This window comes from Camellia sinensis, chromosome 12 (genome assembly GCF_055761805.1).
Source record: "Camellia sinensis isolate YWXY chromosome 12, ASM5576180v1, whole genome shotgun sequence".
NCBI classification, from domain to species: Eukaryota; Viridiplantae; Streptophyta; class Magnoliopsida; order Ericales; family Theaceae; genus Camellia; species Camellia sinensis.
This window is the reverse complement of record NC_138972.1, coordinates 91,786,094-91,812,015: the sequence shown is the minus strand read 5'-3', so window position 1 is coordinate 91,812,015 and position 25,922 is coordinate 91,786,094. Positions and strand designations below refer to the sequence as shown.

General features: G+C 29.6%; 1 protein-coding gene and 1 long non-coding RNA gene across 2 annotated transcripts; one reads left to right on the top strand and one right to left on the bottom strand.

Annotated features, from left to right (window-relative positions):
• Positions 1-477: 477 nt before the first annotated feature.
• Positions 478-2,828, top strand: LOC145804213 (uncharacterized). The gene is made up of 3 exons (XR_014345840.1): positions 478-603; positions 1,378-1,420; positions 2,530-2,828. It is a non-coding gene; the product is annotated as an uncharacterized LOC145804213 (long non-coding RNA).
• Positions 2,829-14,032: 11,204 nt separating this feature from the next.
• Positions 14,033-17,922, bottom strand: LOC145804629 (uncharacterized). The gene is made up of 2 exons (XM_082899220.1): positions 15,147-17,922; positions 14,033-15,043 (listed from the first exon to the last, which is right to left on the bottom strand). The coding sequence occupies exons 1-2, from the start codon at positions 17,215-17,217 to the stop codon at positions 14,895-14,897; spliced, it is 2,220 nt and encodes a 739-aa protein (XP_082755346.1). The 5' UTR covers positions 17,218-17,922; the 3' UTR covers positions 14,033-14,894.
• Between the last annotated feature and the right edge of the window lie 8,000 nt (positions 17,923-25,922).

Here is a 25,922-nt window from a genome sequence, read left to right as displayed (position 1 = left end):
TTCGATGCTTAAGCCAACATCTTATCAAATAATATCTCTAATGTAATTGCGGACCTAAGAATTATGACTTGCCACTACAAGAAAAATTGGTTGTCACGGTGCTTAGAAAGTAACGTTTTTTGAAAACGTTTTTATTTATCGTTTTCCAAGACACGTTGCTTCGCTGTTACTTAACTCTACCAATTAATTAATGAGTTTAAAAAAAAAAAAAAAACCTGTCCCTCCAACCTAATAGAATATGGGTTCGTTTGGAAAGAAAATTGATTTTTTGGCTTTTCTGATTATTTTAGTCTAGGGTTAAAAAATATAGTTTGGAATGGATTTTTTGATTTTTTTAACTTTTGTGAGAGAAAAATTATAATAATTATGGATTAGATGTAACATTTTGTCTTATTAAATTAAAAAAAATATTTTATTTTTTTGTGACTATTTTAGCCAAAAAACCTGGGGCTTTTTGTCCCCAAACGAAAACTATCGCTTTTTTTTCAAACATCACAGACTCGTCACTCTCTCTCCTTCTCCAATATTATTCTCTCTCTAAAATGGCACGAAGGAAGCTCTCTCTAGAGACGTTGACAAAGCAACTGATGATAAAGATTTCAAGTAAGTCTACTGTAGATCAAAACCTTAGACCTTCTATCTTAATTTTTTTTGATTTTTTTTTTTTATTTCGAAATCTTGTTTTGTGCACTCGATTTGACTAATTTTTTTCGAGATTGTTCAATCTCTCTTCGATATTGTTCGATCTCTCTTGATTTGACTAATTTTCTTCGAGATTGTTCAATCTCCCTTGATTTGCATTTATCTAGGGTTCGTTCTTCATTGAGTTAGGGTTCTAGATCTCTTTGAAAGGGCTTTTCAATCTATACTAGCTAAGTTCACTCGAGATTCAGAGATTTTCATGACTGCATAGTAGCAATCTGGATCTGTTTTGATTTCCATTATATTAGTTTGATTTCACTCGATTAACTGAAACGCTTGCTTAGGGTTTTGCTTTCCATTGTTGATCTAGGTGCTCGTCTCTTTTATTGGTCTGACTCAAGCATGTTTTGGATGATTTTGATTTCGACCTATGTTTCTGTTTTTCTCAAGTATGGGATCTATAGCTCTTTTATTTGTTTTAGTTCTCTCAGGTAATCGGCTTCAATGGTTTTGATCTGTAACTGTATTTTATTTAAATAGTTTTGCTTGTTCGTTCTACAAATAGGTAGCTAAGAAGATTTATGTGTTTTTCTTTCACTCTCTATGTTTCCTCTTTTTTAGGTTTTTATTTGCTAAAAGATGATTCATGAAAATTGCTTATCGCTCCATTTATTAATTAATTAATACCTACCACTATTTGTTGTTATTATCATCACTATTAGTTTTGCTATGCAGACATCTTTGATTGGCCCTCATGGTGTTCATGCTGTTTTACAAGGTATAATTTTTTATGAAGCAAGATACAATAATTTCATTGATTGACAAGATAAGCTTCATCATAGCATATGTAGGTAACTTATAGTTCAAATCATATATTGTAGCTTTGCCTGCTCTTTGTTGTCTAATGTTTTATTCATATTACTTGCATTATGCAATTTTTTTACACTAAAATCTATAGAGAGAATCACATTCCCATTTCCTAATAATAATATATATATATATATGCCTAACTATAGGAATGAATTAATCTTTTCTTTTTAGTTCAATTAGCTCTTGACTTGCGAGAAATTGTATATGTTAATATTTTAGTTAAAATAATACGGCTGTGTAACACTACAAATTTGATATGAATAAGGACTCATTTGTTACAATGATAAGAGGGTAGAGGGAAGGGGGTTAGGACTACTTGTCCTAAGGGCCTATTTATCTAGTGTTTGGATGAGTAAAAAGTAGTGGGAATGGGTCACTTATCAGGGTTGGATTTGATTTATGGGGTTGAATAACATTTTAAGATTTTCTTTTTGTTGTCTTAGGTAGGCAACTTAAAAGAGGAGGTGAATTGGGTTATTAAAATTTTTTACAATATTAAAAAATAATAAATACAATGTTTAGAATTTTAACCAAAGAAAAAACAAAGAACAATAATTATCAATATAAAAGTAAGAGAAATAGGAACAAAAAATCAAACACATTTATAGTGGTTCGGCACGTCGGGCCTACGTCCACTCCCCAAGGAACCATCTTGAGAATTTCTTTACTATCAAAATGAATCAATACACCACTAAGGTTTCACCAAGCCTGTGGATTTTGCACAGGTCTTATTTTTATCTATTGAGTCTCACTTAACAATAAATTCCCCACTCTTACGAAATTGCTTCACAAAATAATAAATAAGGATAAGAGGTACTCAACCATCTTTTACAATAATTCTCTCACAAAGAGTAGATGTGAAAGTGTAAAAACAAATATTACACTTAGATCTGAAAGTGAAAGAGTAGAATACAATACACTCAAAATTTTGAAGCACACATATTTTCTCTCTTCAAGTTATTAATTTTTCTCTATACAAAACACTTCTATTTATACACAAAAATATACCCATTGCAGGTGGGATGCTCTTTGCTGACGTCATGGATTACGTGGGCACGCTCCTTGACAGAACAAAAGACATCTATTTTATTTTCAATAAATACAACGCGTGGTACCTTTTTCTTTTGTCAAAAATTGTGGCTAGATATTTGACCAGACTTACTAACATGTGGATTTTGACCATTGTATATATTTATGTATATATATATATATATATAAAGAATTGAGGTAAAAATAATGTGCCTGGAAAGTCTACATTTTCCTTTTTATAAAATTAATTTATATAGAAGATGTAGCTTCAACATCTCAATTTCAAACTACAACATGTGAAATGTGTTGCAACTTTTCAACCTTTTATTTTTATATTATATTAACATATATATATATATATATATAAGCAAAGGATGTAAAAAAATATACAGCACCGCTTCGCCATGCCATTTATATTTTATATAAGATGCAATTCCCAGCTTTGCTAACTTTATATTATAATATATATTTACATAATATATTTAAAGTATGTAAAATAATTGCACATGATACTCATTATGTGGGTATGTCCTACATACAAAAAGAAGCAAAATAATTTTGAATTCGGTGCGATATGTATCAAAAAGATATAATATAATTTTACTCAAAAGAGACAGTCACATCAAATTTGTCCAAAGATGAATAGTGATCAACCGAATTATTCAAAACAGGAATAGTAAAATTTTCAAAATAATTTTATTTTTATAACAAATGTATAATATAATATATATTTTAAACAGATAATATTTTGTGTCAAATGATATAAAATATGTATATTATTTAGAAATTTTCAATTAATATTTTAGACATCACCAAAAATAAACAACATGGTTAACAATCTCCCCCTTTTTGATGATGGCAATATTTGTATGGATTTGACACCAAAAAAAAAAAAATCAACAAGTTATTTGATAATTTTGCAACATAAGATATTTGATAATTTAAAGCACATGCATGCACAACCATTCAAAATCATATTTTTTTCTCCTACTTTGACGTCATCAAAATAAAATATGGAGATAGGAAACAAATATATTTGATAAAATAATCTGAGATACCACAAATATAACAATGGTCCTTAGGTCTTGTCGAGATCATTGTGGAGATTTTGGAGCATCTCTGGCGCCCGAAATGTTGACAAACAAGAGATTTGATCAGACATGCATTGAGTATTGGATTGGTGGAGTGTATAAAAAGTGACAAAGAGGATAGGCAGAGATACGAAATAGTTACGTGTTGTTAGAGGAAAATTTATTTTACCTTTTCGTATAATCATGTCATTCCTTATCTTAGCCATCAACGGTTCTAGACATGTATGAGGTGCCTGTAATGCAAGTAAATGAGAGGTTACCAATGGTGCAGTCACACGTTATTCCTGTAAACAAGAGTCTTAATGTTGTTGGTAATCGGAATGATATCGATACTATTAATAACACTATGGCTCTTAGTACACAGGAAATGACTGCAATTTCCAATATGGTTCGACGACTACAAGCATGAATACAAGAAAATCAACAATAGAGAGATAAGGTGTGCTTGTTAAAACAACAATTACTAGTATTCGTCAGGTGAAGAGAGAGCTAGAAAGGAAAAATTCACAGTTGGAGAATACGGTGCAATATTATGCAACAGTTATATGCCAAGACTCACAGAAGTTGAAAATAGAGAGAGGCATATAAAGGGGGCTCATGAAAAGTTGTTGAGAGAAATGAAACGAAAAAAATTTGTGAAGCCTTTTGAAAACTTACATGTAATTGAGTAATATTTTCTTCTTCTGAAATAAAATTGCAAGCATTTCTCTTCGAAAAAAATTCTGTCTTTGCAAAAAAATTGTTGATGCAGATAGAGTAAAAATTATATATATGCCTCCTAAAATTATGCACAGAATATACAAACACCTTTGTAAGATTACTCGTATTTTTATGTTTTTATTTTTATTTCATTGATGTAATCTCAAAAGATTACATAATATGAATCTCCCCCTAAATTAATGCACAAAAGAAAATTATACAAATTGTAAAAAATAAATTACCAATTTATAATACCAAGGGCCATTAAGATCCGGCCTAAAACAACTACACCAAGAACACTAGCCTAAAAAGAGAAAATACAAATAAAAAAAAATTCTTCAGATAAGGTAGAAGCAATTATTATTAAATCCAATAGAGTTTGGAGCGCACACAACCATATAAAAAATATAACACAGTGCAAAAATAATTTTAACATGTTGAGCGAAAACGATGTTGATGATTGGAAATAATGAAGAAGATCGGGGATGAATTTTTGTAGATCGGTGATGGATCTTGGTGGATCAGTAATGAAACTTGAGGAATCGAAAATGATGTTGAAGATCGATGATGAAGATTTTATGGAGAACAGTGATGGATCTCGGTAGATCGGTAAGGGATTTGGGTGGATGCTGGTAGTGATGAAAGTGATGGATGATGTTGTGGATGGTGGAGCTGGTGGTGGACGATGGTGAGGATGAAGATGGTGTCTAAGGATGAGAAGAAGAAAGAGAGAGCTAGAGAAATAGAGAATCAAAGCGAGAGAGAGAGAGAATATATATATATAATATATATATTTAAAATTTTAATTTAATTAATTAATTTATTTATATTTAAAAGAATAAACATCATATAGGAGTATTCATCATACCAAATTTAGTTCTAACATAAAAAAATTGTTCTTTATTAAGAGGCTTGGTAAATATGTCAGCTAATTGACAATTTGTAAACACAAATTCGAGTTCAATGTCACATTTGACTACATGATCTCTTAGAAAATGATGTCTTATTTCAATGTGTTTAGTGCGTGAGTGCTGAATAAGATTTTTTGAAAGGTTAATGGCACTTGTTTTATCACATTTTATAGGAATATGATCATAGTGAAGTTGTTTCATCCAAAGCAATTGTGCACAACGCCCAGTGGCGGCAATGTATTTTTCTTCAGCAGTTGACAGAGTCACTGAGTTTTATTTTTTGCAAAACCAAGAAGTGAGTGAGTGTCCAAGAAAGTGACAAGTACCATTTGTGTTTTTTCAATCAAGTTTACATCCCGCAAAGTCGACATCCAAGTAACCAAAAAGTTCAAAAGTGGTTCCCTTAGGATACCATAATCCCAAATTTGGAGTGCCAACAAGATATCTGAAAATACGTTTGACTGCGGTGATGTGTGACTCTTTCGGTGCGAATTGAAAACATGCACACATACAAACACTAAATATTATATCGGGTCTACTTGCAGTAAGATAGAGTAAGGAACCAATCATACCTCAATATTTCTTTTTAATTAATAGGTTTACCTTGTTCATTTTTGTCGATTTTTATTGATATGCTCATTGGAGTTGCTGCAGACTTTGATGATTCCATTTCAAACCTTTTGAATAGATCCTTGATATATTTCGTTTGATTTAAATGGATTCCATCATTAGTTTGTTTAATTTGTAAACCAAGAAAGTAATTTAACTCCCCCATCATACTCATTTCAAATTCACCTTGCATATCTTTTGCAAACTTTTTGCACAAATTTTCATTAGTAGCATCAAAAATAATATCATCAACATAAATATGAACAATTAGTATATCCTCCTTTTTGGTTTTTATAAAAAAATATTGTATTAATTTTTCCTCTAGAAAAATCTTTTGTCAAGTAGAAGATTATTTAATCTTTCATACCATGCTCTAGGAGCTTGTTTTAAACCATATAGGGCTTTTGAAAGTTTAAAAATATGATCCGGGTATTTATGATTTTCAAAATCGGGAGGTTGTTCAACGTAAACTTCTTCGGAAATGTACCTATTTAAGGAAACACTTTTAACATCCATTTGATATAATTTAAAATCTTTAAATCATGCAAAAGCAAGTAACATTCTAATAGCTTCAAGTGTAGCAACCGGTGCAAAAGTTTCATCAAAATCAATGCCCTTTTTTTTATTATAGCCTTAGGCTACCAATCTAGCTTTATTTCTAGTAACAACTTCACATTCATCCATTTTATTTCGAAAAATCCATTTTGTATCAATAACTGGATGATCCTTAGGCTGAGGGGTAAAAAACCAAACTTCATTTCTTTCAAATTGATTTAATTCTTCTTGCATTGCTAAAATCCTATTTTCATCTCTTTTAGTTTCTAAAAACGATTTTGGTTCAATTTGTGAAACAAATGCTAAGTTACCACAAGCATTTCTAATAGAGGAACGAGTTTTTATACCTTCCGCTACATCATCTATGATAAGGTCTTTAGAGTGGCCATGAGCAAACTTTCATTCATTTGGTAGATTTGACTCATTTTCTGGACGAGCATATTCTTCTTGAAGATTTTTTGTTGTGATTTCTTCTTTTTGTTTAGGAGATGGATTTTCTTCATTTGTTATGTAAATGCTCTCTATTCTTAGATGTGTTTCTGCAATGTCATCACTTACAAGGTCCTTGGAGACAACGTTGTTAGATTCATCAAAGGCAACATGTACAAATTCTTCAACAAGTAAAGTTCTTTTATTGAATATTCTATAAGTTTACTAAAATTTGAATAACCAAGAAATACATCTTCATCCGATTTAGCATCAAATTTTCCTAAGTTATCTTTATTGTTATTTAATACAAAGCATTTACAACCAAAAGCGTGCAAGTGGATAATATTAGGCTTTCTACCTTTCTAAAGTTCATAAGGGGCTTCTTAAGAATAGGTCTAATCATGGCATGGTTTATAATATAACATGCAGTGAAAACGGCTTCAATCCAAAAATATCTAGGCAAATTATTCTCACAAAGCATAGTACGAGCCATTTCTTTAAGAGTTCTATTTTTTCTTTCAACCACACCATTTTGTTGAGGAGTTCTAGGGGTTGAGAAATTATGATCTATTCCTAAGTCATTATAAAACATAATAAAATCATCATTTTCAAATTCTCTACCATCACTTCTACTACTATAAATATTAAGATTTTTTTCATTTTGAATTCTTTTATATAGTTTTGAAAAATTATAAAAAAAACTTCATTTTTGTGTGCTAAAAATAATACCCATGTATATCTAGTATAATCATCAACACAAACAAGAACATACGATTTTCCTTCTAAACTTAATGTTTTAGATGGTCTGAATAAATCAATATGCAAGAGTTGAAGCGGTTTAGTAGTTGAAACAATATTTTTGGATTTAAAAGAAATTCTAATTTATTTTCCAAACTGACATGCATAAAAAAGTTTGTCTTTTTCAAAAATAATTTTTGGTAAACTAATCACTAACTCATTTTTTGAAAGTTTAGAAATTAAATCAAAATGAGCATGTCTTAATCTTCTATGCCAAAACTAACCATTATCATTTATAGCAAATAAACATTTAATATGAAAATGAGAAGACAAATCATGTAAATTAAACACATACATTCTCATGTCTATAACTTACAAATAGAGTTTTGTTTTCTAAGGTGTTCTCAATAGTGCAATGAGTTTTCTCAAAAATAACTCTATAACTTTTATCACATAATTGACTAATGCTAAGCAAGTTATATTTTAAACCTTCAACAAGTAAAATATTTTTAAGAATAGGAGAAGAATTTTTACCAATACTTCCTACACCAATGATTTTACCCTTGCTATTACCATCGAAAGTCACATATCCGCCATCCTTTGGTTGGAGTGTGGCGAACATAGCTTTATTTCCGGTCATGAGCCTCAAACATGCACTGTCGAGATACCATCTATCGTTACTAGATTTTGTCTTGAAATATACCTACAAAAATTAGATTTTTCTATTGGTACCCATATTTTATTGGGTCCATAAAAATTAGAATTTGACACTCTTAAAATGTCCTTAAGGACCCACATCTTTTTTATTTTAGCAAAATGATTTCTTTTAACAGAACATGAAGGTGACATATGACCTTTTGTATCACAAAAATAACATGTGAGATGAGAGTGACTAGAAGATGCATACACAAAATAATTTTTGACAATTTTTACTTTTAAAAAAGGTTTATATCCAATTCCAGCTCTACCAAAAGTACGATTATGATTTTTAAGAATTTTATCTAAAGTCTCTCTTCCTTGAGTGAATTTTGAAAAAGTATTTTTCAAGTCTTCTATATTTTCTTTCAAAACAATTTGCTCCTTTTTAAAGACTCATTTTCTTTTTGCAATACAACTAATTTTTTCTCAGAAATTGATGACTTTTTTCGAGTTAAAATCTCATTTACCTTTTTTATTTTCATGGCTTCTTTTTCTAAAGCATTTATCTTGGAAGTTAAGGATTCATTTTCTTTTGATAAACTCGAAATCACCTTCTTTTGACAATTACTCTTCAAACTAAGTTTCTTAAATTCAGCATGTAATTCATCAAAAACTGGTTGTAATTCATCAAACGTAAAAAATTCATCATTTACCTTATCTTCGTTTCCAATTGCCATTAAGCATAGGTTAGCAACCTCATTTTTGCAAACTTCGGTTTCTGAGTCGCTTTCATCGCTATCTTCTCCCTATGCTGTAATCATGGCTTTCTTCTTATCCTTCGTGAATTGTTTCTTAAGTTCCGAACATTCTGACTTGTAGTATCTAGGTTTGTTGCATTCGTAGCAGGTAACTTTAAATTTTTTGTGATTTTCTCCCCTTTGAAAATCCCTGTTATTGAAGTCTTTTCTGAAATTTTTTTGCATACCTTGTTTTTTTTTCACAAACCTTTTGAACTTTCTAGTGATGAATGCCATTTCCTCATCATCATCCGAATCATCTTCCTCATCCTCTTGATGTTTTGAGGTAGACTTGAAGGCTATTAATTTCTTCTTGTTTTTGTCCTCCTCTTCATTTCCTTCTTGCATTATGAGCTCATGAGTTAAGAGAGATCTTATTAACTCATCTAGACTTAGCTTTGATAAATCCTTGACTTCGGTAATGACAATGACTTTTGTCTCCCAACTTTTTGGCAATGATCTAAGCACTTTCTTATAATTTCAGCATTAGTATATATTTTGCCAAGAAAAATTAAACTATTAATAATATCAATAAAGCGACTAAATATTTGAGGAATGGTTTCATCAGGCTTCATTTTAAAGAGTTCATAATTATGGATTAGCAAATTGACTCTAGATTCTTTAACTTGTTCGGTTCCGTCATGAGTTACTATAAGCTTATCCCAAATTTGTTTTGCGGTTTTACATGTGAAAATTCTGTTGAACTCGTTTGCATCTAAGGCACAGTACAATATGTTTGTGGCTTTCACATTTATTTGGGCCATTCTAGTATCTTATTCATTTCACTCATCTTCAGATTTTGGTACCTTAAGGCCATCTACAGTTTTGGTAGAAATTTTTAGATCATTGCAAATAATTTTCCAGCATTCATAATCATTAGATTGAACATGTATGATTATCCTAGTTTTTCAATAGCTAAAATTTGTGCCGCTAAACAGTTGTGGCCTATTGGATGCTTGTCCCTCAAGTAAGGAATAACTAGGGGTTTCCATGATCTATTCTAAGACGGTTAAGTCACTCAACCTAGAGTCTAAGCTCTGATACCAATTGTTGTCCCAAGTAGGCAACCTAAGAGGGGGGGTGAATTGGGTTATTAAAAAATTTTACAATATTAAAAAATAATAAACACAATATTCAGAATTTTAACCAAAAAAAAAAAGAACAATAATTATCAATATAAAAGTAAGAGAGATAGGAAGAGAAAAATCAAACACTGAGATATATAGTGGTTTGGCACGTCGGGCCTACGTCCACTCCCCAAGGAACCTCCTTGAGAATTTATTTACTATCAAAATGAATCTATACACCACCAAGGCTTCACCAAGCTCGTGGATGTTGCACAGGTCTTATTTTTATCTATTGAGCCTCACTCAACAATAAATTCCTCACTCTTACAAAATTCCTTCACAAAATAATAAATAAGGATAAGAGGTACTCAACCCTCTTTTACAATAATTCTCTCACAAAGAGTAGATATGAAAGTGTACAAACAAATATTATACTTAGATCTGAAAGTGAAAGAGCAGAATACAATACACTTAAAATTTTGGAGCATACGGATTTTTTCTCTTCAAGTTTTTGATTTTTCTCTACACAAAACAAATCTATTTATACACAAAAATATATCCGTTGAAGGTAGGACGCTCCTTACTGACGTCATGGATTATGTGGGTACGCTCCTTGATAGAATAAAAGGTATTTATTTTGTTTTCGATAAATACAACATGGGCACCCTTTTCTTTTGTCAAAATTGTAACTAGATATTTGAACAAACTTACTAACATGTGGATTTTGACCATTGTAAAAATAATGTGCTTGCAAAGTCCACATTTTCCTTTTTATAAAATTAATTTATATAGAAGATGTACTATCAACATTTAATTTCAAACTATATGTTAAATGTATTGCTACTAAATGATGTAAAAAAATATACGGTACCACTCCGCCATGCCACTTATATTTTCTATAATATGCAATTCTTAGCTTTGCTAACTTTATATTATAATATATATTTACATAATATATTTAAAGTATGTAAAATAATTACACATGATACTCATTATGTGGGTATGTCCTACATATAAAAAAATACAAAATAATTTTGAATTCGGTGCAATATATATCAAAAAGATATAATATAATTTTACTCAAAAGAGACAATCACATCAATTTTTTCAAAAAATGAATAGTGAACAACCGAATTATTCAAAACATGAATAATAAAATTTTAAAAATATTTTTATTTTTATAACAAATGTATCATACAATATATATTTTAAACATATAATATTTTGTGTCAAATGATATAAAATATATATATTATTTATAAATTTTCAATTAATATTTTGGACATCATCAAATTAAACAACATGATTAGCACTTTTTATTTGAAGTACATGCTAATTTGTTTATGTGAATGAGTTTTCTTTAAAAGCATTCAACAAAATGATGCAATTATAAATCTCTAGTAATCCTCCTTGCTAGCTTAGATAGTTTCGCTACCACTGATGATTGATTGGCTCTTTGAATATGTATTGGTTTGATCTCAATAAAACTTTGTATTGAACTTTAATTATGTTCTTGAGCTTATACTCTGGAATTTGGATACATTCAGAACTTTTATTTTTCGTTTTTTAGATTATTTATTTATTTTTGGTTTTTCCTTTGTTCCTTATGTCTGTTTGTATGCTGGTTGAAATTTTAAATCACAGCATGGCATTAGTAGTTTAATTGTCATTCAGTTATGGAGAAATTTTTAACATTTACCCACTCTATTTCACATGTAAGCTTTCACATGTTTGGTCTCCATAAAGAGAAATGGAACAAGATTTTGGAGCTGCTACTTGCCACAAGCTTAATCTATTGCCTCGCTCTGTACAATCACTATATCAGATATGTTCTGCCTCTCTTATCAAAACTAACTCATTTTCTTAATATCTCTCTCTCTCTCTCTCTCTCTCTCTCTCTCTCTGTGTGTTTTTGGTTTGTTTTGATTCTGTTTATCAAGAATAAAATGTTTGGCAATACGTTCCAAGGGTATATAAATTTGTCTGTCTGTGGAATTTCGAATTCCATGCTTATAATAGCTGAGATTTCTTTTAGATTTCTTTCTTTTCTTTTCCAGATTCTTTCCAATTAGTCTCCTATATTCTCAAATTCTTGCTTTTCTTCTGCTTTGGTTATCATAAGATGAAGAATTTACTATTAGAAAAAGGAAGGAAAAGAGTGACATACGTGAACTCAGGCGTGTTTATCGCATGTACAAGGAATACATTATCAAACATGTCGAAGACTGTAATCTTGAAAATAGGTAATTGTTTCTGCTCTTATAGGAATTATGTTGTGCTTCTTTTGATCAGAAGTTTATGGGATATTTTTAGTTTCTGTTAGTTGAAAAAATGAAAACTCTCAAGTTATATCTTGACAGAGAGAATAAGGCACGTACGATTCCTTTCGCTCTGTTTGAAGTATTATGTACAGTTAACAAAGCAGCTTGTTTGCAGGTATCTTCTTTTTCCATTTTTGTTTTTATTATTTGTTTATGATATATATTTTAATTATTCATCCTTCCTTATTCTTTTCATTATTTAGCAGATTTCTCATAGGATTAAATTAATTTATTTTTACTTTTCATATACTTAATAGGCCCTTGCCGATAAGGATAGCGCAAAATCTGAATTATTTGTGCCATATAATATTCTTCCACTTGATCAAGGAGGTGTTCATCATGCAATAACGCAACTCGCTGAGGTCTGATGTTGTGCAGAAAAAAATATTCATTTTAAGTCCCTTAAGTTATTACAATAGTGTTAGCTACGCTTAAGTAATTAAGCCCCTCATTGCTATGTTTGATTGGGTGGATTAGAGTATGGGATTGGGATTATTAATCCGTGGGCCCAATTATCCTATGTTTGTTTTAACACTTTGGTTTAGGATTATTAATCCAATGGATAATTAATCCAACAAATTTGTAGGATTATTAGTAATGGGGTAGGGGTGGGATTATTAATCCAATGGATATTAATCCAATTGGATAGTGAATACCACACTAATTTAATAGAATTATTAATACTTCACTATTAATCTTGTGAATCAAACATGACCAGTAATTTTATTAATCTTGTAATCCTAGGTCATGTTTGATTCACAAGATTAATAGTGAAGTATTAATAATTCTATTAAATTAGTGTGGTATTCACTATCCAATTGGATTAATATCCATTGGATTAATAATCCCACCCCTACCCCATTACTAATAATCCTACAAATTTGTTGGATTAATTATCCATTGGATTAATAATCCTAAACCAAAGTGTTAAAACAAACATAGGATAATTGGGCCCACGGATTAATAATCCCAATCCCATACTCTAATCCATCCAATCAAACATGCCCTAAGGCCATGTTTGTTTGGGCGGACTGGATTAGCATTCCCATGACTAATAGTCCTAAGATTACGAATTCGTTGGATTATATATCCTATCTTAACTAATAATCAAGTTTAAAATAATTAGTCCCTACTTCAATTGTTTAACCAAACATTGGATTAATAATTTTATTGGACTATTAGTCCAATCCCAAGCTCATGTCCATCCAAACAAACATGGCCTAAGAGTATTATGATGTTAAGTGGCACAAATTTGAGGCCTACTTACTGTGCCAAGAGATATCAGCATGTTCTCTGCAGCACACCCAAACTTTATAGAATCGAATGAGTTTTATGATAAATAAATTGCTACAGATTAAAGCTGCAGTCTTTGTTGTTCTCAATGTTCATGGTTTACCTTTCTTGGAAGGTTTCTAAAAACGCGTGGTGTACTTGGATTTATTTGATTGGCTTCAATTTTGCTTTGGATTCCAGGCTAAGTTACACGGACGCGGGTGCGGGTGTCGGATACGGGTATGTGTCTAGGTGTCAGATTCGCCTATTCGTGAAAATAAGGATACGGGGACTCGGCTAAAAAGTGTCCAAAAAGTAGATACGGATACGGGGACACGGCACATAAAATATTAGTAGAATTTTTATATTGTACTAACTAACTACATAATCTATGCATCATGATGATCAATAACCAGATTGTTAAAGTCTAAAAAAATACATTGAAGAAAAACAAAAGTAATTTATTATGAAATAAATGTAGGACCTAGGCACATACCTGATTGATTAGTGCTTCCAAGTTCCAACCTCCCACAATTCACATGTTCTTTCACCATTTTAGCTGCATAATTATCACCATCAGTTTGTAGGCAATAAATAAAAAAGTCATTGTGTATAAAATATAAATTAAAGCAAAAAAAGACAAGGAAAAGATATGGATGCTTACTTGATCAAGTTTAAAATGTGTATGACTTTGAGCACACCTATAATATTCTATATCATTATAATTACAGCATAGCATATTAGAAATTCAAATTGTGAATGATGTCAAAGCTCCTTAGTAAAATCCTTAATCAAACTATTGATATTGAATCCTTGAAACTGACAGTGAAGATTGATCATCCAATGATATCCAGCTTCTAAGCTCTTCAATGCTTTAGCCTTAAACCTGTTAGCAACTATACCAACACATTGATTCACAACATAATTCCCACAAATATCTCTGATTGTGTCCCATAAATAAAACCTCCTTTGCATACAAATATAAACATTATGACAAAAAAAAAAACTACCTTCAAGTTGATTGAGATGATCAAATTTAGATTTACAAAAATATAAGTTTTGTATGTCAAGTCAACTATTCCTAGTTGACTGATCATCTCCACCACAGCACAAAATGTCAAAAAATTTAAAAAAAAAGAGAGAAGAAAACAGATTATAGTCTTTTACATAAACATAAACATCAATATATGAAAATGCAAAAGATCAAATGAAGCTAGTCCAAAAGTTAAGCATCTAAGTCTTCACCATGACCAACATCATCAGGCTGAACATCCTCCATTACATCATCAAAAGTCACAAGCTCCAACTCAGGCTCATTGATGGAAAGTTCTGCAAACTCAATTGGAGGTCCATCAATGTCAAACCTATCTCCACCTACAATCATGCAAAAGTCTATAACTAATCCAAAAAATAAAAACAGTGTTTAAGTTTAATTAGTAGAAGAAACAGAACAAGATTAATGAATTAGAAAACTTACATAAATCCCAATACTTTGAAGGCCCTTCCTTGTACTCTTTTTTCTTTCTTGATAACATCCTTATGTTGCAATGCACAAAGACCAAATCTTCAGCTCTACTACTTGCCAACCTATTTCTTTTGATACTATGAATATGACCATAGGTGCTCCAATTTCTCTCACAACATGATGAAGAAGCTGGTTGTGACAGCAACTTAAATGCTAACCCTTGCAACAATGGTGTTGAAGCACCATGATTAGCCCACCAAGAAATTGGCTCCTCATACATTCTTGCTTCAATAACATGTGGCTGATTGAAATAGCCTGATCCACTTGAAAAAGCACCATATTCAACATAAACATTTCGTAGATGAGTTGTATTTTTTTGAAACAGTCGCTCAAAACACTTGCTCCTATTAGTAGACACTTCTTCATCTTCATGCGGGGCCAATCGCTGAATGCCATTACTTCCACCTTGAAGCCAAGACTCATGATAATACTTAGGGACCAAGGAATGAGCTATGCAATGTAGAGGTGTGTTGCTTTTGGTCCATCTAGCTTCTAAAATTTCATGAATCTTGTCAAAAAAATCCGATTGTCCTATGAGATGATCTTTGTCTTCATGCTCAAATATAATTGCTTTCACATTTTCTATCATAGTGTCCCACATATCATATATACAATGTAACACAGGAGCATCAGTGTCTGCAGCCCTTAGCATGTCAACAATAGGCTCTGTAAAACTCAAAAGGTAATCCAAGTCATCCCACCAAACATCATTTACTATGAGTTGCTTCACCTCACGAGCTTTAGCATCCACTGGATTCTTTCCATCTCCTCTATAAATCTTCCATCCTGCATCCATCACCATCTTCTCTAATGCTGGCTTTACTTCCTTCAAACGTTTAGCCATGACAATGTGTGATGCAAACCTTGTTTCTGCAACCCTTAGTAATTCCAAATTTGAGTAACTTTTGAAAATGGCATTTGGCAAGCTATGATTCACTATGAAATTTCTTATATTATGAAGATCAGTGACCAAGTTGGCTATCCATTTACATGCAGAATGTTGAGATGAATTTTGGGGGGGTTCACACATACTCTTTAATGCCAAATTCAGACTATGCACTACACATGGTGTCCAGAAAATGTGAGGATACTTATTTTCAATTGTCAACCCAGCAGCCTTAAAATTAGATCCATTATCTGTAACAATTTGAACAATATTCTCCTTCCCAATTTCTTCAATCACTGATAGAAATATGTTTGCAACATAATCTGCATCTTTTATATTTCCACTTGCATCAATTGCTTTCACAAACATTGCTCCACCAACAGATGCTGCCATTATGTTTATAAGCGGCCTCTTCTGTCTGTCTGACCATCCATCAGAACATATGGATACTCCTTTCTTTTTCCATGAGTCTTTTATGGGTTGAAGCTTTCTATTTACATGTGCCTTTTCTTGTGCAAGTAATGTTGTCCTCAACCTATCATATGTTGGGGGAGAATAACCAGATAGTTTGCTATTTGCCAAGGTCTGTGAATATTTTCTAAAATAAGGACACCTTGCTAAATTGAATGACAGAGCAGAGGCATAGAACATACGAGCAGCTTGTTTATCAGCAATGTCTCTTTCTGCCACATTAAATGCAGCTGCCAAAGGTCCTGAAATTGAACCCTTTCTTTTTTTGTTTTGAAGCAAGTCTGATCCTTCAGGTAGAGATACATAATCTGTTTTTTTTCTTGCATTTAAATGTTGTTGAGCTCTTCTTTTTTCTGCCATTTCATGCTCCTTTTTGAGTGTTTCAAAAACATCATCCTTTATAGCTTTACAGGCTTCCACTCCACAGTTAGGAATCTTCAGCAAATGAGCCTTAACTTTTGAATATGAACCTGTTACTTTCTTATTGCAATAGTTGCAGGACCAACATCTATTTCCTCCCCCACCTACTGGTATGCTAAGAACCTTAACATGATTCCACAATGGTTTATCATCAAACTCAATTCCTTGAGGTTTCGCTGGACGTAGTACTACAGATTTTCCTTTTCCCTTCTGCTTTTCCTTGCCAGTAGATTTTGAGGATGACATTATTTATACCTGTAGGAGCATATGTATGTACAAAAAAAAAATAGAGTAACAGAGCCTTTATGATTATGGTACGAAATTAATTTTTTGAGGATGACATTAAATTTTTTGTGTTAAATATTTTGTGAAATTAATTGAAAAATAAAACAAATTTTCAAAAATTCAAACAAACAGAGCCTTTATGATTATTATATGAAAGTTATGTGAAATCAAAGTAACAGTATTTCGTTGGTGTTATTAAACTTGAGGGGAAAGAAATAAGTAAGAGAAAGAAATAAAACATGTCTTTGCTTGATTTTTCTAATATACCTTTTAATTTTTGCAGGTAGTTGCAGAAGCTTTAAAATCCTTCTCTCTGAAATGGAATTTGCAGCTTTAACTCCTCTGAAATGGGAAGTAGATGTGTAATAAAAGAAAGGAAGAAAAATGGTTCAGAAAGGTAGAGGTGTCATAAAAGAAAGGAAGAAAAATGATTCACAAAGAGACCAAAAGCTCCAAAAACTTGTTTTAAAGAAGGCCATAAGCTTCCAGAAGAAGATAGACGAACTGGCGGCAAAGTATGGTGTGGAGATGACCATTTCACATTTTTTTTTTTTTTTTTTTTGTATAAGTACACAAAGCTTGTTTGTAGCAGGTTAGAGCATTAAATAGAGTTGACAATTTCTTTTCATTGTTTGCCATGTTGATTTGTGAATCACTAAATTAATAGGGTAATGTTAGAAATATCAAATTTTTTATTAAATAAATGATTAAATATCTCACATAGGTGTGGGGTTCATATTTTGTGGACTTCACATTCATGTGAGACATTTGATTATTTTTTTGGTAGAAAATTTGGGACCTATAATATTTTCCAAATGCCTATCAAATTTATAAAAAAAAAAAATATTAAAAATGAAAAAATAAAATTATGATTAAAATGGAAATTATTTTTATAATTTTATAAATAAAAACAAATTTATTTATATGTTATACTTTATTTTCCTATTCAAATTTCTAAAAAATTATATTTTAATATTAAAAATTATATTTCATAAATATATATTTTTTTGGTACTATTTCATTTTTTTAATATAATTTTTTTTAGTATAAATATTGTTATACTATTATATTTTTATATTAAAAATTATTAAAATATTGAATTATTTTGATAGAAAGAATGGTGTAGTAAAAAAATGTGGAATAAATAAAATTAAAAATTCTTTTTTAGAAAAGATCATACCAATCAAGTAGAGTAAGTAAATTAAGTAAGATAATAGAGGGTAAAACAGTAAATCCCCTCGAATCCCAAGGGATTGTTTTTTTAATATCATCTCTCATGGGGGACTACTAATCCCATCCATGGAGGCCTATCATAGTCCTAAGGTATTGTGAATTTTCTTTCTAATTTTGCAAACAAACACAATATTAGTGAATCCCACATCCATCGTAATCCAATCTCATCTCCTACAACCAAAAACAAACAGATCCTATAGTCAGTAAGAGAGATTAGACTTCCAACTGACCATTCTGCAGACAATGAGAAAGATTAGACTTCCAATCCAACAGACTATGATATTCAAATAAATAGTTCAGGTAGTTAATTAGGCATGTTTCTGGAAAGTAGGCTACACATATGATTATTATGTTATAAGTGTGATTAACAAAAACAGAATACATATAGATTGTTTTTTGAGTTAAGTTGAGTATGATTGTTAATGTGTGCATTGTTAGTAAGGATATTATCCAAAAGTTCTCTCATCTCTCAAAATAAACAAGCCCTCGTTAACAATAACTTGTGAGAGATATTAGACTTCAGATAAGAGAGTAAAATTGGAATAACTGCCACTGATCTGCTGCTGTTGATCTGTTGGGGTATCCTCTGCCTATACTTTGTTGTTCTGTACCTTAGTGTATTGATCTGTTAGCTGTGGGGATATGCTGAGCTGTTAACATGCTGATCTAATGCCCTAGCAGAGAGGTTTTCTAATGAATTGTCTTCAAGGGGTGTGCTATGTTGATTTTTGGGATCTGGATGTTTCACTGTGATACTTTTTACACCCTTTTCTTTATTGATGTACGTTCTCATACTATGTATGTTTTTCCATCAATAAAATTTTCTTTTTTTGCTGATCAAAAAAAAAAATAAAAATAAATGAGGACATAGATCGGTGTTAGTAACTAGTGTGAAAAAGTGCAATTAACATAAATGAGAACACAAATCGGTCTTAGTAACTTGTGTGAGAAATTAGACTTGTAAGTGTAATTAACATAAAAGAGGACACAAATCGGCGCTAGTAACTACTGAGCGAGATTAACGACAAACTAACAAAATTTTGTTTAACTAATCGTTTTCTTCGTAATGGTTTTCATGGAACACAAATCTTTCTTTTTTGTTTTTAATTTTTTTTTAAATGTATTTTCAATACATTTTGTAATTTTAATTTCAATACTTAACAATTTCTCTAGGTAATTTGAACAATATTTGGCATAGTAATTTTTTTACCAAGTAAATCACATCTTCCTATTTAGAAAATAATTATAAAATAATAATTAATCTTCATCACATAGATAATTATATATTTTATAATTTATTCATTTTCAATACTAATTATTTTGTAATTGTTTTCTTTGTAATGGGTTGCATATTTTTGTTAAGTAAAATCGATAGAAAAATAGGTAGTTTAGTTATTAAATCATGAAAATTTATATATATTTTAAATATTTTGTGTATAGCTACATTGATTTTAATGATTACAAGATTATTTTTTTCATCGATTTTACTTAAACGGAAGTAGTCTAATGGTTTATAATAAAAATAAATCAAAAAAATATAGTTTAAATTGACAAAATTCAAAAGTGAGGATTTATTTTGTTGAAAGGCATAAATTATGGATTTTTTTATATTTTTTTTATAACCATCCCAACAATTTAAAATGAAGGGAGCACAAGTTTTACTTACATTATTACATAAAAATATCTTACATAAAATTAAATTTATAAACCTAATTAACTCAATATTTTTTATTAACCTATGAAAATTATTTACAAATATAAAGAGAATATCATATCGAATTACAGTAGATAATTCTAATTTTCTACTATGTATGTATTCTTTTTTTTTTTGGCTAGTCCAGTACATATATATTAGTTCAATTGATTATCTCCAATTTAGAGGAACCAATTCTATTTATTTATTTATTTTTGTATTTAATTTCCAAGCTTGTTTACTCAATTTTATTATTGTACACATTTAAAAAGGTGCATATATTTTTATAAAAAATTAAAAAATTATTAAAATAGCATATTCCTAAATGAGTCGTAAATAATATAATTACTACAAATAAATAATTTAGGATGCATGGTATGGTGTCTATCTCTATCATACAATATCTTTACGAAATCATTGGGTGTGATTAAATCTTTTTTAAATTATAAAAAAAAAATTCTCATCTTAAAAAAAAATTATAAACAAATTTATTCATAAGAATGATACAACAATACTATTAGTATGGTAAATAAATTCATTTTTAATGGTGTTTTATTTTAAAATCAAGTGTCCATGAACTATATTATTTTATATAAAGATTATATATATATATATATATATTTGCTTATATAACATTACTCATTAATTATATTGATTACTGATTTAGTTTTTTCAATTTGAATTGCCAAGCTATTTAATATAAACTAGACAATACCTCTACAATAAAGTATCTGCCTCAACGATAATGAGTTTTTTAAGTCAAAATTGTAATAAATAGGATAATATTAAAATAATTAGTAAAATTTGTATTAATACAAATTAGATATGGAGGACAAAATTTTATGCCGAATATAGAAAGGATAGAAAAACTAAAAATAAGCATAAGAAAATATGATAAAAATAATTTCTCTTTCTTAAAAAAATTATACACAATTACAATTTTGAAAAAATAAAGAATAAGCATAAGAGACCAAAATTAATTATAGATTTATGCTTAATAGGTAATGTCATATATTATGAATAAATTTATTATTTGCATATTATTTTTATTTACCATCATTACCAAAGTAATGTTAAAATGTTAGTAAATTTGAGAATATGATATATTTTTGTTGTATTTACCTTCATAGATGGTATAAATTTTTTGAACTTTTTTAAATATATTTTTATAATATATAAAATATGTTAATCTTATTTATTTATAAATGGTCAAAAAATTGCATATTAAATGTTCTTGGGATATTGTTTAATATTGATATTTTTTTTAAAGAATAAATTAAAAATGGTGACAAGATTTGTTTTTTCCAAAAATAAGCAAAAAGTAATATTGGCTTGAGAATAAACTATTTTAATAATTTTTAAATTTTTTAGTTAAAATATAAGGTAACAAAATTTGTATGTTTGAAATAACTTTTTAATTTTTTATCAAAAAATATGTAAAAAAATAGGAAAAAAAAGAAATACTAGTTAATTTTTTAGTTTAATTTTTTGATTTTATTTATAACTTTTTGACTGATTTTTGATATTCTCAAATCAACCCTAAATAAAAAATATTTTTGTATTTATTTTCTATATAAATATAATAATGCTACATTGAATTATATTATAGAAGACACAAAATAAAGAAAGTATCAAAAAATAAAATGTGCACACATTACCTGTATACCATTATACACACTTCCCAATTATCTCGAGTCATGTGCAGAGCTCATAAGACCATTATTTTTAAATGAGAAATGTTATGTATCTCAAATATTTTATTAAATATTTTACCAAACCTTTCATATGGAGTGTGATTCACATAAATTCACATGTGTGTGAGTCCTACACCCATATAAGAAGTTTTGTAGAATATTTGGGATCCCTAACCTAACTCTTTTTAAATAAAATCTTTCTTTTTTTCTTTTAAAAAAATCACAATATAAAATTAAAAAATAAAATATATTAAAAAATACTTAATAGATTAGTGCTATAAATAAAAATTTTATGCATAATTTTATTCGATAAATATTAATGTTCCCATGGCACTTGTTAATATTGAGAAAGTGTAAAAAAAAATATAGTTTCAAAAATATAAAAAGTGTATTAAATTAAAAATATATATTAAATTTAATAATAATTTTTTCTGAATTAACATATTTTTTGTATCCTTATTATTCTTTAGCAAGTGTCCCATTCACTTAAAAATAAAAACCTATTGAAGATGCATTTATTTATAATAATGATATTATCACAAAATTTATATATATAATTTTATGCATGAATAGAATTTTTTAATTAATAGTTTATTTTTTATTGACATTATCTTATTTTGTAGGTAAAAAATATCATAGAAATAAAAAATAAAAGATTTAATAAAAAAATAAAAAAATAGATTTATTTTCTAAATTTAGTGATATGTGAGGAAGATGATTGGTTAATAATTAAAAAATATTTAATTATTAACTAATCATCTTTTAAATATATATAAAAAAATATATAATTGAAAAATGTTATAAACTCTAGATAATTTATTAAATTTTCTACCAAAATTCTCACGTACATAAGTGTGAGACCCACACAAATTCACACCACACAAATTCACTTGTATAGATCCTATATTCATATAAGAATTTTAATAAAAAATTTAATAAATTATTTAAAATTTCTAACATAACTCTATCTAATTTTTAAATATGAATAACTATAACATATATATATATATATATATATATTATGTATACATCCATTCTTATAATTGTAAATATATATATATATTATCTTGTTCAAAAAATATATATATATATATATATGTATATTATGTATACATCCATTCCCTCTTATTATAATTGTAATTTATACACACTGTCCCAGTCCAGCTATCTCGAGCCATGTGATGCTGGACCATATCTCTGGAGACACTATTTACAATCTTCATCTCACATTTGAAAACTTCTCTTACAGAGATAAAAGAAAAAAAGAATGAAGTCTCATTCTCATCTCTCTCTATCATGTCTCTCTCAGCTCCTTTTCTCATCTATCAGTTCTCCGGCGAAAGGCTTGCGACATCCGGCGAAAGGCTTGCGATGACGGAGCAGAGGCTTGCGACCTCCAATCCAACTACAAAGGCTTGCGACCTCCGGCGAAAAGGCTTGCGACCTCCGGCTACCATTGGTCGACTGTAAGTTTCTCTACCCTTCTTCTTTCTCCTCTCCTCTCATGTCAGCCGTGTCCGAGGAAATCATGCCGAATCCGACACATATCTCACACCCGCACCCGTGTCGCGTCGTGTCGACACGGGTACTCTGCCCTAAACCGGCGAGTCCATGTAACACAGATTCCAGGTAATGTCATCTAACATCTTTTATTTATTTTATAATTGGATTACATCCCAAATGGCCATGGAAATATAGAAATTTACTTGAATTTTTTTTGTTTGTGTCTTTTTAATTTTGAGGATTTTTTTTTGTTATTGTTGAGTAAGTGGATTTCTTATTGCATTTGCGTTGAATTTCTCATCTCAGAAAGGAGATGTTGCAAACCACAGTGAGCATATGATTTTACTGCTTGCTAACACCCATATTCGAAAAATTCCTAAGCAAACAAATGTGTCACAAGTACTTATGAAATTCCATACTTAAGCCTTTTTCTTTACAATGATTTGCAAATTTGAAACCTAAATTCTTTTATGGTGTTAGTTGGGAGATGAAGCTACCAATGAATTGATGAAGAAGTTTTTTTAAAAATTATACAAATTGGTGCAAATTTTTGGAGAGAAAAAGAAACATTCGGTAAGATTGATAGTTTAATACTCCTATCATGTTCTTCTAATTAGAAATATCTTCACTTCCATTTTATATGAACAAATCATGTATTATTTCACCCTTTATGTTTTTATGTTTTTTTTGTTTTTTCTTGTCATACAAACTTGTTATATTAATGTCTTTTTGTCTCCCATCTATGTTATTTACTTTTGTTTCTTCCTGCTTTTTGAACAATTCTGTCAAAAACATTTTTAAGCCATTTGTCTTGTTCTTAATTTTTTTTTTTATTTTTTTTATTTTTTTGTGCATTTGTTCATCCATTTAATATTTTTTTTTCCCCTTGTAAGTTGCCATATTTGAAACAGGAAGCCCAACAATATAAGCTTCTATATACAGGGCTTTGGCCCCGTTTGGTAGAGTTGTGGGAAAGTGATTATAATTTATAGTCTAACAGCTTATAGCTTATAACTGTGAACATAAGTTGATTTTTGACTTATAAATTAAGTTTCTCCTCCCCCACTCAAAGAATAAGTTGATTTTTGACTTATAAAAAGCTATAAGCTGTATTATTAAGCTGAACCAAACACATCAAAATTGCTTAAATTAAGCTAAAAGCTAAAATAAGCTGGAAATAAGTTGCACCAAACAAGGCCTTTATCTTCTTATATGGAGGAAGGCTGCAAACTTATGGTTTATGCTGGAGTTCCTCCGTTATATTTTTCACCATGTAAGCTAACTGTTTGGTTTTTTTAACCCATCGTGAAAAACTTAGATTTGTGTCAATAAGTTTAAACGATGCAAGAAGGCATATTATTTGACAATATTGTGAAGGATTGATTTCTAAATATTTGTCTCTTGCATCATTCAGGAGTAGACCAAATTCAAACCATGACATTTAACAAAATATTGTTCAACAATGTTTACAGCATGCATGTTCAGCTTTCTATAATTTCTTGATAATGTCTAATAATGTTTTTATTATATCCAAACAACTTGTCCAATGCTCATAGATATCATATTTTGTTTTAAGTGCAGGCATTTAGAGTACCACCTTAGCAGCCATGGCAGAAAGTGAACTAATATCATGTAGTGTGTCATGAGTTGCTTATGTCTATAAATATTTTTAATTTTTTGTTATGTCATAAATTTCCATTAGTCAAATTTGTATTTTTCTAAAATTATTTATGTCTTAATTGGTTCCAATTTATTTTGAATGTTAAAGGTGATCAAATGTTTGAGTTATTGTGAATTGTGTAATTTGAATATTTTTTTTTTTTTTTTTTGATGAATGAATTCATATTTTGATTAGATTTTGTTGTTTTATTGTAAATTTATTTGAAAAAAATTCTAACTAGGTTTATATATTTTCTTTTGTTTTGACAAAAAAAAAAAAGCTTTTAACAGCGTTTAATAAAAATGCCACTATAAGTTTGTATGATGTCATTTGTGAGTTGGGGCAGCTTCTGTGCTGGCATTTAAAAAAACGCCGCAAAAGAACTTGTACGACGTTTATAAAACGTCGCAAAGCTATAGCGACGGCCGCATCCTCGGCGTAATTTTAAAACACCAGTAGATGTTTTGCCAACGTTTTTTTATAGCTTTAGTGACGTTTTTGAAATGCCGGTAAAAACTAATTTTCTTGTAACGTGTGTGCTCGTGTATCATATGTTAAAATTCAATGGTTCTTTGTGTAATGTGTGTAATTATGTATAAATAAATTAAACAATAAGTAAATAATTTAAAAAATAATTTTGAAAATTAAATTATGAATTTAATGATTACAGTCCTTTAAAATTATAGAACTTTAAGTCAAGATTTGTGTTAAATACAATCTCCTTAAAGTAGATTTCCTCCTCGTTTCAAATAGTTCGAGTTTTACTGGCATCTACTTCCCAGAATGCAACGACTATCTTTAATTTGCAGCACTACAAATCTAAGTCTGGCGAACCAAACCAATATTGTAACTCTTTCTTTCTCATAGACTTTTCCTAATTCTA